At 31.5% G+C, this 18357-nt stretch overlaps 1 protein-coding gene across 1 annotated transcript in view; it reads left to right on the plus strand.

The window, feature by feature from the left end:
* The window catches only part of LOC129914983 (uncharacterized protein DDB_G0283357), a 42338-nt gene that overhangs the window by 5426 nt on the left and 18555 nt on the right, over nucleotides 1–18357 (plus strand). The window contains exons 2-3 of the mRNA XM_055994437.1: nucleotides 8095–8148; nucleotides 11071–11178. Coding sequence (XP_055850412.1) covers nucleotides 8095–8148; nucleotides 11071–11178 — 162 coding nt within the window. The remainder of the gene's footprint in view (nucleotides 1–8094; nucleotides 8149–11070; nucleotides 11179–18357) is intronic.

Below are 18357 nucleotides of genomic sequence, written 5' to 3' on the forward strand. Positions count from 1 at the left end.
TAAGTTTGAGCCGTTTCAAAGGCTTTTGGTGAACTTTGCGAAAATCATATAAGAATGTGTGATGGCTTTCTCGCTCAAGCCAGCTTAAGTTAGGTTAAAGTCAATTATAGTTAGGTTTGAAACTCTACTTATATATCCTTGTATTCATTTTTTATGTTTTCCCTAAAAAACATGGCCGCTATGAACTGTCAAAATCCATCCTCCTCCATATTTGATTACCCTCTTCATATCGGTAGGTGTAGGTGTAGGTGGATGATAAAATATCCGGTGAGAAATTCTTTCAAGAATATAGAATACTAGATAATTAACAGTCACATTAAGAAAACCACAAAAATTTCAAATCCATTAACAAATTTCTGCATCTATATTTTTTGTTGGGTCCTAATTTGGCATGCAAAGTGGTGACTATCTGTGGTTAATCTTTATACTATTAGAATGAATTTATAGTGACAGGAGGTGTATCTTCAATAATAAATAACTAAAATTCTTCAACATAAAAGGGTAGGCTACAAAGGAAATCCGCTAGTGACACATGGGTTAAAATATACATCTCTATTTTTTTTTTATTTTATGTTAAATTTTGATAAATAAAAAAAATCTCAGTTACTAACCACAAATTGGAACAAAAACTAAATAAACGTGACTTAAAAAAGATTGAAGTTCCAAGAGGAGAGCAGAGCAGCATACAAAAATGCGCATCTTAAGTGCGACTACCTGTTTTCATCATCATCATCATCTGCTGCTGCTTCTGCTTCCTTCACCCTGTCTGTATTTGGAACAACACACACGGGACAAGACTTCTTTAAGAACGAAATGAAAAAAAAAAGATTTTTTTTCATCATCTCATCTAAAAGGCGCTCCATGTTGAGAATTCTAAGAAATGTCTTCAAGGAAATGCAGCATAAGAAGACGATAAGACAACAAAAAAAAAGAAGAGTCCATTTTAATGAAAGGAACATTTATTCTTTCTTTCTTCAAAAAAAGAAAACAAACCATACAACAAGAAAAAAAAACCTGTTCAAACTAAATACCCACAAAGTAAACTGTGCACACAAGCAAATCGATTAATGGCTCCTCTTTCATTCGTCTTTCATTCGCCTATCATTCCCCTTGAAAGAATGTTTGCACAAAATTAATACGTTTCCTACCTGTGTTGGATGCCCAAGACCAAGAATAAAACAACTTAAATGCAGATCTGTCATACACCTTGACTTACTGAACACACGCTTCTTGACAGCTTACTGTAGATACTGTTTCTTTATTCTCTTAACAAAAACTGGAACATGTCTAGTTATAAAAGTCTAACCAAACAGGTATAGAATGGGATAAATGCATAATATTTGACGCCCTGTTTCTAAGTTTTTCCTATACATTTTATCTAAAAGAGATAATAAATGCATTATGCACTTAATTGTGACAAATGCACATTTACCGCGGACTATACGTGTAGAAGAGGACGACAACGACAACGTTAAAAAGGAGAGAATGCAAATCGGGTGGATCGCAGCCATTTGACATTTTAAAAGCATCTAACTGACAGTTCCAAAAGAGAACCGCAATTCTTATTTGGATGCACTAATTAGCCTCTTTTTTGTTGTTTTTATTTGTAATGTAAGCGCGTGCACAATTTTTGACATGTCATTTCCAACAAAAATTCAAGAAAAAAAAAAAACTGGCAAATGTCAGAAAAAAGCAAAAAAGAAATCAAACAGAACAAAAACAAAAAAAAGGAAGACTTTTGCTACTGTGCACAGCAGCGCACCCAGCAGCTAACAAGAACAACACACAGAGTTCGATCATTATATGTATGTCTATATGTATGTATATTGTGAATTCGCCTTATTTCTACGAAACATGTTAACAACACTAAAAAATAAATGCAAAACCCTCCATTAAGATCAAATACACATAAAACGGAAAACCGTGAATCTACCTGTGGTCTCTCAAAGACGAACAGATTGAGGTAATTTAAGTTTCGTTTTTTTTTTTTTTTTGTTGTGCCCCTCGGGAACACATCGCACACACAACGAGTTTCGCGGTTTCCTTCAAGCAAGATTAAATTCCAATATCCAAACCCATGTCTCGCATCCTTCTTCTTTTTCTTGTTATTTTCTTCTTCAATTCAAAGACGTGTAGCTTGTAGGTATGGTACCTTCTTATACATACGTTCTCATCCCCATGGCGCTGAAATTCTTAAATAAGCATACAGAATGTGCCCTGTCCACGATGAGGAGCTATACAAAAAAAAAAAAATTAAAACACAACATAAATTCCTTTGCTGTTATGGCCTCCTCCTGAGTTCTTTTTCTGTCTCGCTTTGCCTTTAGCTGATAGTAATACACCTATAATTACAAACGATGTTCGATTTTTTTTTTTTTTTTTTTTTTTCTTGGGTTTCTTTTTGTGTCTTCCACTGTGTAATTTCGTGGAAGATGAGAGTTCTTTTTTTTTTTTTTGGTTTTGTTTGCATTGATGCTCAACTCCCAAATTAAAATCGATAATGTCCGTCAGTTAAGTGGCTAACATGGTCAAGGAGCCGAAGGCAAAAAGAAGGAAAAGAGGCGTTTCGATGCGAACAACATCCAGAGGGTCTTAAGTTGGGTACAGTATTGCCTGAAGGTAAGAAGCCAATTAAGAAAATTGGATGCAATTTTTTAGGATTTTCGATGAGAAAATATTAAAATTGTAAAGGGATTTTCAGTGAAGAGTTTACTTTGCATTGATTTGGAATCAATTAACATTTGAAAAAAGTTAAACCACGGTTAAATCAGCGTTTGATTTTTTTTAGTGCAGAGTAAAAAACTATTGGGCTGTCAAAAATTTGTTAATGTCGATTGACGAAACTGTTTATCTTGAACTCTAGGTGTCAATTCATATAGGAAATATATAAAGTAGTTACGATGATAGCGCCATCTTGATTTAATGATAGTTGAATTTAGGGTAGGTTTTTGACACCAGTATAAATTCTCAGAGACAAACTTGACTTGAAGAACACACTGTAAAAAAGGGCACAAGAAGTACCTAATGAGTCATAACAAGAAAACTCAACACATTAAATTTTCGTTGGATCTTTGAATATATTTTGTATATTAATATTAAGCGAACATTCTTTTCCATTAATTTAATTTGAATTTACCAATGTGACATAAACATAAAATAGTCTTTTGATAGTTATTCTTTAAAAAATTAAAAATACTTAAATATAAAGTGTCAGTTGCACTAAAATGATGGTTGAATGTCAACATTTTTTAAACCACGGATCAAACTAAGAACGCGTTCAATTCATTTAATGTCATACACGATTTTTGACGTTTCTAGCTTTTTAAACCACAAATGTGTCAAAAATTAATTGACTAATCGCATTTAAAACACTTTTAAGCTATTTTAAGTGCGGTATCATATAATGTAAACCAAAAAGACGAAAATAAACGGAAATTTCAAAGAAGCTGCATATCGGAAAGTTAATTTTTGTTAGTTCTTGAAGTACTTGTAAAAAAAAGACGTTTATTTGGCAGTAATCGCTGGAGCTTAAATGAACACACCTAATAAAAAAAAACCATCAAATAAGTAGGTATACCCATTCAGATTGAAAAAAAGTCACTGATCTTCCCTTTTTTTTGGTACCTACCTTTGTTCGTTTACTCATTTAAAATTTTTTTTTCTAACAAAAAAAGACTACCTTCCTTATTGAACAACTACCAAATTTTTTTTTTACTGACATAAAAGGATACTGGGAATTCAGAAGATTCGACCCCAACTGGTTGTTTGCTGCCGACCGTTGCCGGTCCTTTTGGCGTTGTTTTTTCAGTCGCGTCCGTTTGGTCGTATTCGTCGATGCAGGTATATAGGATATCTATCTACTTGGGTTTTGATTCATGCGACCGATTTTTTTTTTCTGGCGATTAATCAATTTATGTTCGATGTTTGTTGAGTTTCTTTGCGGCAAAGAGTTCTTGTCTTTTTTTTTTGTATCTTGATTATTTTTTTTTATTTTTAACCAAAAAAAAGGGCGGGTATTCAAAGAGAACTTCAAAAGAAAAAAAAAGGAAAGGAAAACGGATATGTTTGAATTAAAGGGGACTAAACAAAATCTGATTTTTAGACAGGAAATACCTATCTTAACGTGATTTGGGATTTTAGATGGAATGACAAAAGAAGTGTGGCGAAACAAGAATATCAACTTTAGAAATTTTACGAATGACAATTATAAAATGGTTAAGTTTGCTACACGAGTGTATACCAATCACTTGCTCATTAAACCATTTAACGTTAAATTCCTTTCGTTAGATCTTTTTCACTTTCACCATTTCAATTTGCCGTTCGAAATTCTCAAGCAAATTTTTGACAATTTGTTAAAATTGTTTATATATGTCCGAAATGAATAAAAGTAGACATTTAAGACGGTGTTCACATTGACCTCACTCCACCTAGCCGGCTCGTTTTGACATTTCTGTGAGTCCAAGAGTTTTGAATTTCCTGCCACTTTTGGATACCTCTTTTTCTCACGATTAAGTGCAAGTGAGAAAGCAACGGAGAAATGTCAAAATGAGTGGCGGAATGAGATCATTAAATGAACACCGCCTAGGTCTGTTTGTTTACTTTATGCTCTGATGTTTGAACAAAAACAATTAAACTTATGAGTCATTACAACAATGTATTACCAAAATGGTTGCCAGGTTCAGCAGAAATAAAGTAGCTCAATCTCACAAATAATTACCAACAGTTGCTCATTTTTTCACTGTCGCGCTGGTGACAGATAAAAAACTTTAAAGCTTGTTATGGAGTTGTTTGTTAGAATTTATCTTTTTCTTTAAACAATTCTTAATTCATAATAAACATCAAGTTTTCAAATAAAATTCATTACTTTAGTAATTTTCCAATTAGTTAATGTGACATTCCAAGCACCATACTTTAAAAGATCCCAACACTGATTGAGTCAAAGCAATAAGTTATCTAAATTATTATTGTTCGCCCAATATAATTAGATTTAGATATATAAAGGCAAATTAATTGAGTATCTTATTTTGTATATAATCCTATTTAATGGAATTTGTAATTTTTATTTTATTCATATTAAATTAGCTTCGCAAAGCATAGAGTTTCTTGGCTCCCCTAAAAGGAGACTTCTCTCCGTATAGTTCATTAAAAAACTCTTATTCATTAAATTTCTATAATGCTAATTTATTTCTTAAACGGTCACAGCATATAGCATCCATCCAAAAAAAAAAACTGTCATTCTTTTTTTTTCTTTTAAAGGAAAATAAAAACACACAACCTACAGATAAAATACAAACCAGACCGTCCCAAAAAAAAAAAACATAGATTAAAAAAAAAATTAACTGCGTTTTTAGCTTCTTTTAGAGATGATATCATAGATATATCACACCACTGGTATAATCTGGGCAACACACTATAAGTCTGCCGCCACACTAAAGACCAAAAACAAACAAGAAAAACTAGATTTTTCGGATAGACTAATATAAACAGATTTAATAAAAAAAAAAAAAATAAAAGAAAAACGATTAAAGTTATTCGAGAAAAGAATACATAAAATCTTGTCAATAAAATAAATTATTTTTTTTTGTTGTGTGTTCAATAATGCAGAGTTTTTGGCGTGTAAAACTAATGAATATTACTTTAAATCGAAACCAACCCACTTTTGCATAATATGTTCACGTGAAACAAGACAAGACGTCAAGGTCGTACATTTAGGGGGATATTTTTCGTTTTTTTGTTTTTTATAAAAATAAACACAATATTCTGATGTTAAGTTTTATGTATAACAGTTCATGATTGAAGTTCATCATCGAAATGTCAAAAGATAGACGTCAGTTTGAGCTATTTCTGACAGATTGGGCTGCTAATACCAAGAAACTGGGCTATTCAAGTCAAAATAGAAGCAAAATAAATTACTTCTCACTTATCAGTTATCACAGATGTATGTATGTACAATGCACCGGCCGTCAAATGCGTCTACTTTTTTGTAAGAGAGAATTAAATAATTTTGTTGGAGCTTAATTGTTATGCAAACAGCTTCCGTGTTATCTAATAAACTCATCAAAAATGACAAGAGCTAAAATAATATCGTCCATTAACGTCTTTAACTGAAATATTCAAAGTCTCATCATCATCCTCCATCCTCATCAACATCACGGAAACGGAAATGGCGGCACACATAAAATCAAATAAAACTCTCGCAATCAAAATGCAGTTAATTCCATACACAAAAAAAAATCAAGAAATGAGAAATAAAACGAGAAATAAAAAAAAATAAGACCTAAAACCTCCTATACATCTTATCCATCCTACAACATTCGCGCATCGATTTCATGAATGAAATAAACACAAAAAAAAAAAAAATGTTTTATATTCATTAATGGAAAAAAGTGAGTTCTCCACAAGTCCAAACTAAGATGAAATACAAAAACAAAAAATAAAATAGAAATCCATCTTATACCCAAATGGGAGATTTCACATCTGTTTTGTTACATAGTTGTATCAATCTCTATATTATTATGGCAGCTAGACTTGACCATAGAGAGACAAAAGCACTTAAAAGTTATAATAGCCATTTCTTGAAAAGTGATATCGGTTTCAATGTCTATAGACTTTTTTTTTCTGATTGGAATCTTTGAATAGGAGAAAGAAAATAAATAGAAGTGTGGAGTGAAGAAATGAATAAAAAATAAATTTAGATTTGTGGTTTGAGAATGTAATATAAAATGTGTTTTTAAACTTAATGGGACTTAGGCCATGTTCGTTGACGTTTGCAAATGACAGCAGTCATTGACAGCTTTACGAAATGAAAATAATCCAAATGAATAATTGCCGAATTCCAGATAGATTTGTCATTATTTTGGCACAGCAATTTGTATAAAAGACTGTCACACAGGCTCAGATTCGTCGATGGATAAGTTTACTTTCTCCACGAACATTTCCTGCTGATAATATGAGCTGTTATAATTGTTTCATTCGGAGCTTGAACTGTTATAATTCATTATGAACTTAAGAATGTTATTACAACTGTTATAAAATTGCATCCAATCTTCATTCTGAACTTGAACTGTTATATTTTGTTATACGAATCAACGAAATCAATGCAATTCGCATCTACTTGGACAGAAGGACATGAATAGATGTAGAAGTAAATGCACAGATCAAGCAGTCATTGAAAGAGAATATAGAAATCTATTACAATGTAGGGCGCCGTTTTTGCCAACTTATCATTCATGTAAACGCGACATTACAATTTCCATTTATATTGAGATTTCAAGATATCTTTTTGAATTCTTTCTTGATCGTCGCATTAAAATCGTTGACAGAAACAACTCTTGGCTGCAAATTATTACATAAGTGCATATATTGTAAGTTATAGGGTTATATGATGTTGCCTTGTTGCGTTTAAAGTGAAATTTCAACAAGATAATAACAACTATTATGTACATAGGTAATTATTTAATTGTAACGTTAACAAAAAATACCCTGCGCTAGTTTAAGTAAAAGTATTTAGCTTTGTCTCGCACATTAGGTATTTATCATATATTGTATAGACTCAGTGAAGTATGCAAGGTGAAGTGGTTTGTTTTTATTGTTTCTATAATAAGCACCATTTGAAAAATTATACAAAAAAATACTTGTCTATTGTCTTCCGGAAAGAATATTGTACATAGGTTTACATTGTAACGCGTTATTAGGAAATTTGTAAATGCATATTCAATTTATTATTATTAACTTTGATGTCATAAAATTGTTATGAAATTTTAAATAAATATCTTATCGTTAAAATAACACAAAGTCACTTAAGAACTTGAGACAATCCCAGAACGTATGACAAATCATATGACAGTCACCAGATTTGCACATCTGACAAATTGTTAAAATTACATTCTAAACAAACTATCTGAATTTTTAAGACAGTTCAGGTTTCAGCAAATTCAGTAAAATAAATAGGATTCTTTAGCAAAATTTGATCTTGGGAAAAAATTCAATATATTTTAATGAAAAAGTCTGTTTTAGAAACATTTATTGGTAGAACTAGGAACCTTTTAACGTTTGTTTATTTTTGAAATCTTCTAAATTATTTTTTCTTTTCAGAAGCTGCACCTCCGCCTTACCAGCAAACAGTTATGGACAGACTGAAACCCGAAGGTATGTTTGACTAAATTAGAAACACATAAATATAAATCTAATTATAACTGTTATAAATGAAATATCGCTGGCTGAGAATAATAGAGTTGAATGCGTTCAATGAAAAAACCTGCAGACAAAAGTTCTCAGCCAACGATATGCCAAGAGTAACATCCTAAAATAACAGCCGCGTATGAAGTAATTAAAAACGATAATCTAGTACTATACCAATTGCAAATGTTCTGTCGCGCAAAAAATTTACATTGATTTCTCCGCCTAAGCGTTTTATTGAAAATCGGTAATAAGTAACTTATATGTAAGTAGCCTAACTAGGTACTCATAATTAGTCTATAAAATAAAAAAATGGCGTTGAATGCACTCATCTCTAAAAAACACTGGATACTGGAGTCCATACAAAGTATAACAGTTTTAATGCTTCAATTGAAGATGACATTCGCTGTTTCTATGCACAGTACTATCTCGCTCTATACAGAGGAAAGATAGAGACAGATTTTACATCTAAAAAAATCTTTTAGTGACTTGATCCATAGACAAAACACAAAAGAAGTTGTACTTAGAAATACACCCGAGCATAGTTCTATCGCACTCTTCTCAATAAAAAACCATATTCTAGTACAATCATAATTCTGCGCAAGCAGATAACCATGTTCTAAAAGTACTCATGATTATTACGCCTTTGTATATAGTATCTTTAACATATGTCAAAATGACATCTGTCAATTGTCAAGCAAAAATAAAGTAATTTTTATTTCAATTACACAAATTGTGGTCAGATGTCATATACATACATATATCAGGGGTCGAAGCGCTTTTAATTTACAGAAACTAAAGCAAAGACTATAATAAAATAAACATTGAATGAATTTCGAGTAATTATATCATTTCGTACGATCACCTTTGTAGCCTCCCGACTAATACAGTTCTTTCTCATAAAGCTTTCAATTCAATTTTGATTCATCATGGTGCAGCAACCAAATGAATGTATATGAGTAAAAAAAAAAATTAAAGCTTTTCACTAATACCCTAATCTTAAGTTGAAAACATTTGTTCTTTTTTTAGTACAAAATAAATAAACAACACTCATAGCCTGTCATTCTTCCCTTGTCTCATTTACTCTTCACCGCGCCGCACCTTATCATTGAATCTTGATTTGCCACTGCCTTTATTATGCCCCACACTCTCCGCAGACCAGCAGCGCCATCAGCAGAAGAAGAGCAACAAAACTTGTCCGCGGCGACGACGACAACGTCGACGGACGGGCGTTGAATAAAATAAAAAAAAAAATAATAATAAACCTACATCCACTTAGTTAATTTGTGAAGAATTCTGGCGCCGACTTAAGCAGCTGCCGCCGCAATGTTTTTTTTTCTTTTCGTTTTTGTATTGATTAGTGGAATGTTCTATGATGATTTGCCTTTGCATTAAATTAATATTCTTCTTTCATTTTTAAATTTAACTAAAATTTGAAGAAAATCAATTGCATTATTCGTTTTCGAAATAGAAAAAATAAGAATTTTTTGAACTGTCATTTTAGGTGCAAATAATTTGCTACACAAGTGTGAACGTTCCCTCACAAAATTAATGTAATAAACTCACTAATCATTCATATGCCAAACAACACAAAAATGAAAAATGAAGAGAAATTGGCGATGAATTCTACATACCGAATTTATTTATTTTTTTTTTTCGAAAATAAATCGACGCCTTAAATAAACTTGCATTCATTATTTTTATAGGCAGTTTAGTGGCGCCGAATAGAAACTCATTTTTTTTTACTAAGCAGTGTTATTACTTATCGATGATTTCTAAAATATCACATTGCGTTTGACCATTAAAATGTATTTCTTTTTTTTTATTTCCCAATGTGATTTGACGTACGAGACATTTGCTTCCGACGACGACACGACGCGACGCCATCGATAGTCGGCAATGTTGGGATCAGAGGTGATAAATGATAGGAAGTTTTTTTTTTTATTTGATTTTAATGTGTTTTTTTTTTTTTTTTAATTAACTAAACTCAGTTCTTATCAGTGACTAGACATCAAAATGAATTTATAATCACTATGCGTGTCCAAATAAATTGTCGAAAATTTGTTTCAGAGTTAACTAGTTTTTTTTTGGGTTTCGTTCTATATTCTAATAGTAGTAATAAAAGCCATTAACATGTGTCATACGGGTTAACTTTTTTGACCTTGTCATATTTCATAACATTCATATGATGTCGTATGAGAATAAAAGTTTGTCACACTCGTCGAGAAGTCAGCGAAGATTATTTTGCGCTCAAAATCTACAAAAGCAGGTTGCATCTTGTGATATTTCAAATATCAACAGTATAACAGTGTTTGTATAACAGACAGTGTTTGTATGAAGATTTTTGGGGTTATACTGAGCACCAAGCACGAACAGCCAGACGAATTATATTGAATGTCTTTTAAAATTGTTTTCGAAAACTGTTATAACTGTTATATTTTGGCATATCTTTAATTTGATTTATCCCAAAAGCTCTGTTTTTAGAAAGCTATTTACGTCTTCTAGTATTTACTAGTGATTTTCAATAGAACGCACTCGGGCAGAAAGTATTAGTAACAGCGTTTCTTTAGACACATTTTTTACCTACTGCTTAGTACTTAAAGCATCTTTGTACCAATTTTTCAATAGTTATATTAGTTGAAAGCAACTTTAAGTACTAAGAAGTAGTTGAATGCGCCCAAAGGAACGCAGCCAGTAGTTTACCACCTCCAAGCGAACAAGGCTAAGATTGACATTTGTGTGACATTTAAAATGAGTGCGTCCAACACAAATAGAGGCTTTAAACAAATTTCATTTACGAATGATTGCATTCAGCGCAAATAAATGACTTTGAAAAAAAAAAAAAAATATGGTCAAAAGTAGTATCTTAATAAATATTTTTTTTTATTCCAGACCGTGCTCCAAGCGAAAACTTAAAAGACGGAGGTTGTTCCACAGTCAGCAGTACCACCACTGGTCTACGAGTTCAAATTCCAGAATCATTCACCACTAACGGCGAAGGTAAGTTTTAATCTTATTTCAAAATGTAGTAGATTGTGCAAAAATGAATACATTCAACCACAATCAATGAAAGTTAAACAAGTTTTTTTTTTTAAGAAAAAACGTTTAACAAACATAATTATTATTAAAATTGACGCTATATGATAAAAGGTTATCGCAATAAAAGTTGAAGGGCTTTTACTTTATCGTTTCTTTTTTTTCGCGCAAATAGCTAAAGTAATGCATTTTTTGTATATAAATATAAAGGTATTTGTATAATACAGTTGTTGGGAAGGTAGGTTTCTTTCTGTTGTATAGCTATCTACCTGTTCCAACCCAACCGCATTATTCGTTTTGAAGGCCGTTCGTTTGTGGATTTTTTTTTTTTTTTCATTTTCAAGTGGATACCTATAGAACCCAACGTTGTCGTCGACGACGACGACTGTCGACCAGCCAGCGCCATGCCACAAGCACACCACACTGACTGTCGCGCAAATACAGGGTGTCCCAAAAGTAATGGATCAAACGAAATATGCTGATAGGCCAACTTTAGGGCTCTCAGAATTTGGTAACTTGTTCATCTCAAATCCTTACGGTTTTCGATTTAATGCAGTTTTTGTGAAATTTCGAAAAATCCCGACTTTGCAACAGTATTTTGCTTCCTCCGTTCATAATTGATTTTTGTTTTTTACAATTCTTTCACTAAAACATTGCCTAATAATAAGAAATAATTAATTAATCAAAATATTTATCATTTCATACACCATTTTGCTGCAAATTAATTAACAGTTCCATGTTTTATAAAAACTCAATTTCTTTCTTTTATTTCAGAGCAACACCCTGAAAAAAATTTGTATGGTGTGGCACTGGTTTATTATTTTGAAAACTTGCCGTGTTATTGCAGTTTTCAAAAATGTATAAAAATTTCCAAAGTTGAAATTAGAACGAAAGATATTACAATTTGAATGCAAAAAAACAGACGTTTTCAGAGCAAAATAACAAACAATAATCGAGGCTTTTGTTCAAAAAGAAATAAACAAATAACAGTCGAGAAAATGTGTTTATTTTTCTTTGTTATTTTTCTCTGAAAAGCCCTGTTTTGTTGCTTTTAAATTGTAATATCTTCAGTTCTAACTTCAACTTTGGAAATTTTTATACATTTTTGAAAACTGCAATAACACGGCAAGTTTTCAAAATAATAAACCAGTGCCACACCATACAAATTTTTTTCAGGGTGTTGCTCTGAAATAAAAGAAAGAAATTGAGTTTTTATAAAACATGGAACTGTTAATTAATTTGCAGCAAAATGGCGTATGAAATGATAAATATTTTGATTAATTAATTATTTCTTATTATTAGGCAATGTTTTAGTGAAAGAATTTGAAAAACAAAAATCAATTATGAACGGAGGAAGCAAAATACTGTTGCAAAGTCGGGATTTTTCGAGATTTCACAAAAACTACATTAAATCGAAAACCGTAAGGATTTGAGATGAACAAGTTACCAAATTCTGAGAGCCCTAAAGTTGGCCTATCAGCATATTTCGTTTGATCCATTACTTTTGGGACACCCTGTATATATCCCAATGTGTTGTGTGTGTTCAATAACTTTGTTTTTCTTTCGTTTTTTTTTTTTATTTATTTGTTCAAATAGTGTGTTACGATTATTACTTGATATTGTAGCTTTAGCTTCCACCTTAAAAACGGCGATAATACCAACCACCACCCAATTGTTGTGTATATCGAAAAGATATGCACATAATATCTACAAAATACTATATAGCGTGTGTGGCTGTAGATAAAAGTATTTTTCTTTGGCGCCGGAATGCTGCCGCCACTGTGCTACAAAAATACACCGCTATAGCTATGAGTTAAGCTATAAGTCTATATAGAGCTACATTTTTATAGCCATCCGACGCGACGCGCCAGCATTAAATACTTGTATTTTACTATCTACGAGCTTATGGAGGTTTTTGTGTGTTTTTTTTTTCTTTGTTTTTAACCAGACTTTTTTAAGTATGACCGGCCGCCATCACCATAGTTTTAATGGCGGTTAGTAGCAGACATTTGGCAGCACCTTAATTGTATATAAGTTAAAAATGAAAAGAACAAAAAAAATACCCATCGATTCTTATAATCGATTTATTAAGTGTAGTGCTGATGCGGGACGTTGAGTGGACTTATAGGAGCTTTAGCTGAGTATTTTTTCTCGTTTCTCGTTATACAACACAAAACCGCTATACACACTTTTTTATAGTACCTCATGGTTACCCATTTGTTCATTTTTTTTTAAATGGTGGGTAGTAAGACAACATATTTGAAATGCTGTGCACTACGTCACCTGCTGGAATTCACACAAACTAAGAATTTTGACTTTTCAATCGTTTTGAACCATGTCGAATCCAATCGAATCGAATCAAATGGAATCAAATACGAAATAAGGCACAGAGAGAGAGTGGGAGTTTATAATAGTTTTGTATCTGTTTTATTTCTATTTTGTTAGCGCCACTCAACGGTGAATGTGTGGCTATAATAATAATCAGATGGGTGCCACAAAACAAGTCTTTTAGGTTCCACACACACTTAAAATAAAAATTATAGCATATCGTAGCGCAGCAAGTAGGTATTTTTTTTTTTTGTTTTTGTATTCCTCAGAAAGTAAACATCTGGAATATAAGAAAAAAAAGAAAAAGAAGAAAAAGTGGTCAAATTGTTGCCCGTATTTGGAACGACATTCGTTGGAAAAAAATTTAAATTTATTCATGTAGGCGAGCGTATAGATGTAGATGAGTGTGGAACACGTGTTGTCCCGACGCGATATAAACACACATATTTTTCTAGGCTTGTTGGCGTTTTGAATATTTATGATTTTTTATTTCTCTTAACAACCAAAAAGCTATCTATTAAGACGAGCTCCTAAACGGACAGAATGACTTTGATAACAATCCCACCCAATTTAGTGAAGATATTTTTTGTTTGTCATTAATTTCTCTCACCGTTTTTTTTTTTTTTTTTTCAGTTTCGTTTGATTTTATGCGCAACGTGCGGCCCACATACCTACAAATATAATATGTGGATCGTATTAGTTAGTTTATTTTTGTTTTAATTAATTTATTCAATAAACTTTTAAATGTTTAACATTTCATTTACTATTATTATGCCTTTTCGATTTAATATTCTTTCCCTGTTTTGTTTTTTTTTTATTCTTTTTTGTTGTTGTTGTTTTCTATTTTCAGGTATTTAAGACAAAAAAAAAATGTAAAGAAAATGCAAAATTAATGAAATAAAGTAGGTATAACCACACCCTTATAGTAATGTTTTTGTTTATTTTGTTTGTGTGATCTGATTAAAGATATGTTTATACTTAAACTGGTTTTTAAATAAAATTCATTGATTAATTTTTTTATTGACTCTAACTTTTCCCGCAGGAGGGGGTCTAAAATTGATTAATAATCTAGTACATTGTTGGAGGAATTTCAGAGAATCCACAATTTATTACAATTTTCTTTAAGCTTAGATAAATAACTTCTTAAATTCTAGTGCTGAACGCACTCATTTTGCATTTTTTTTTGTAAACAAAGAGAAGCACGTTTAATGATTGTACTAGATCGCACTATTTCCATCTATACACGAATACTTACCTTAGTTGCGTTACTCTTGAGGTGGTAGACTACTCATGAGTAGACGATTCGTAGATCTTGTACTAAAATTAGCACAATGATCTTCTGCTCGGAAAGATAGAATGCGTAGTTGGTTGTACTAGATTTCTAGTCATGAGCATGAGCTTCAAAATTAGCATGCAAGAAGCGTGAATTTGTTAATAGAAAAAGTTTAAGTGCATTGTAACTTGCTTTAAAAAGCTTGAAAGTGTTTTTAAATATTGAACTCGCGAGCAAGTTGGCATGCAGTTGCATTCCGCCTTCGATAAAATAAATATAATTATTTGAAAATAATACTATACAGCCAGAACTTGTGCGAATAACCCAAATAAGACTTTTACTTCTATAAAGCTTAACAGATGCTACTATAGGTTCTATAAAGCTTTATGGAGTCCTGAAGCATTAATGTAATTTTCTGGAAAAACTTGATCTTTTTTGGCTTAAATTTGAATGACTTCCATATCCTCGCATTGGGCGCCATCGAACAACAATCAACGAACTTCATTTCATTAGTCAACATTTGTCAACACATACAAAATCCCCAAAAATTATTTCATTTTAAGTAAACTTAGAACGTCTCAACGTTCAAAAAAAAAAGCTTATGAAATATTTTTAACTCTCATTTCGAATGAAATACAAATAATTAAGGTTCTAACAAATATTTACCAACATTTTTCTTAGAAGTTCTTAAACAAAAAATAAAAAAACACCCAAACTTTTTTGTTTTTTATATCAAACTATATATACAAAAAGTCGAGCCACCCAAGCTGTTGCACCTTATAATACTTTTCTTATCTCTATTGACTCAAATAATATTTCTTTCTAGCGCAAAGCGCTGTATAATCAGATGCTGGTTTTTCCTAAACAAAGAACACACCACATGCCATTTGATAAAGAAAAAAAAAAAATAGAAAAATAAAGAGCCATACTTAAAACAATGGGAACCCACAGCAGGGGCAACTTGTTAAAATTCAACTGATTGCTGAGTCAAACCTGAGAAGTTGTCAAGTGGATGTCTGTTAACATTCTTTAAATGTTCTCCTTATTGAAACAGCAAAAAAATACGAGTAGTTTGTTTTCATTTTTTTTTTTTTATTTTTTTAAATGACTTGTCTTTTTCATCATACAGAGAAATAAATATTACAGGATTGTGTAAACCACACACAAGTCATTAATTACGTTCATTTAGACGACCAACGAACGACGACGACGACGCCATGTGCTAAAGGCAATCATTTACGCCAACAAGAAACTCACTATATACCTACAACAACTCTTAGTTTTAAAATGAAAACCAAGTTATTGAAACAATACCGGAATTGCTACTTCATCAAAAACATGTCTGACTGCAACTTTGACATGAAAATAAAAAAAAAGTAAATATTAAGTGGAGGCGCCTTCCTGCATCTCACTATTTTGTATGAGATTTTGTGAACCTTTTTTTTCTTGCTTCTTTGCTTATTTAAAATATAAATTAAATTGTTCAAATAACATGACTTTAACTTAACTAAACATGAAAAATGATTTGTTTATATTTATAAATATAAATAATAACACTTATGAACATTTTTAAACCGTTTATAGAAAGGAGATGGGGCGTTTTTGGGCCATGAGCGTACATTAATGAGACTAGTCTCGAATTGAAGCTGGAGCTTAGTATATTCAATATATGAAGTTTTTTTTTAAATCGAAAGTCAGGGTCCTGAGATATAAGGCTCCAAAGTTCGTTCTGATAACCATTTTCTGTCCCTTTTATATGCAAATATCATTAGAACTATAAGAGCTATATGTAAGTTTTTGATGTCAAATGAAAGGTTTTTTTTGTGCCTTTTCAACAATATATAACACATATTACACATAAAAAAGAAACGGCGAAAAAATAAAGAAAAAGTAAAATATTTATGAAAAAGAGAGTAATCCTGAACAAGTTTAAGGTTGACCTGAAAAAACGACAAAAACTAAGGATGAGGCTTTGTTCCTGAAAGCCTCTGCAATAATAATCCGCTTTTACCAAAATCGGATTAGATATTTTTTCGAGATATCCCCGTAAAAGGGTTTTTTTTTTGTGAAAAATTCATACCAAAGCAAGGCACGAGTACGATAACTTAGGCGCCGAGAATTGACAACGGCTATTTCTAGAGGTGTTCAAAACAAATATTTTTTCTTACGGGAGGGGGGGGGGGGGTCAATGTCCCTCCCTTTAGGCGGGAGGGGCAATTTTCAAAAGAAATACTTGAAATCATAAAAAAATTATTAAAAAACAACGGCAACACTTACAGTTATCAATTATACTTTTTTCAAAAGCTAGAGTTATACACTTGATTTTAATTTTTAAATCAAGATATTTCAATCAATCGTTTTTGAAATAATCGATTTCAAAATCAACATTTGGGAAAAATAAGATTAAAAAAATACATTGGATACTATTTTTGTCAAGTTTTTCAATGAGAAATTGATTGATGAGTAAATTGTCTCAATAATTTCCTAATCAAATACTGAAAACCATATCTTCTTATGCTTTCTAGTTTTTGAGAAAATTGTAAAATAAGAAAACTTTTTTCAAATCCTTCAGTGGATTAAGTTTTTGGGGACTATTCTCTGCACCATCAGGGCTCGCCTGTGGTGAGCGTACAATGGGAATCTAGTTTTTTTTTTTAAGAAGAACAAAGCTCTTTACTGACTCTATGTATGAATATCGATCTTTTCTGATTTTTGATAATGGTAAACAGCCAAGAAAATAAAAATCTGATTAAGAAATTAGTTTTTCTATTTTTCATTTTTCTCAAAAACTAGAAGCAAGGCATAAGAAGATATGGTTTTCAGTGTTTGATTAGGAAATTATTGAGACAATTTACTCATCAATCAATTTCTCATTGAAAAACTTGACAAAAATAGTATCCAATGTATTTTTTTAATCTTATTTTTCCCAAATGTTGATTTTGAAATCGATTATTTCAAAAACGATTGATTGAAATATCTTGATTTAAAAATTAAAATCAAGTGTATAACTCTAGCTTTTGAAAAAAGTATAATTGATAACTGTAAGTGTTGCCGTTGTTTTTTAATAATTTTTTTATGATTTCAAGTATTTCTTTTGAAAATTGCCCCTCCCGCCTAAAGGGAGGGACATTGACCCCCCCCCCCCTCCCGTAAGAAAAAATATTTGTTTTGAACACCTCTAGAAATAGCCGTTGTCAATTCTCGGCGCCTAAGTTATCGTACTCGTGCCTTGCTTTGGTATGAATTTTTCACAAAAAAAAAAACCCTTTTACGGGGATATCTCGAAAAAATATCTAATCCGATTTTGGTAAAAGCGGATTATTATTGCAGAGGCTTTCAGGAACAAAGCCTCATCCTTAGTTTTTGTCGTTTTTTCAGGTCAACCTTAAACTTGTTCAGGATTACTCTCTTTTTCATAAATATTTTACTTTTTCTTTATTTTTTCGCCGTTTCTTTTTTATGTGTAATATGTGTTATATATTGTTGAAAAGGCACAAAAAAAACCTTTCATTTGACATCAAAAACTTACATATAGCTCTTAT

The sequence above is a fragment of the Episyrphus balteatus genome, chromosome 3, assembly GCF_945859705.1.
Source record: "Episyrphus balteatus chromosome 3, idEpiBalt1.1, whole genome shotgun sequence".
Lineage (NCBI taxonomy): Eukaryota > Metazoa > Arthropoda > Insecta > Diptera > Syrphidae > Episyrphus > Episyrphus balteatus.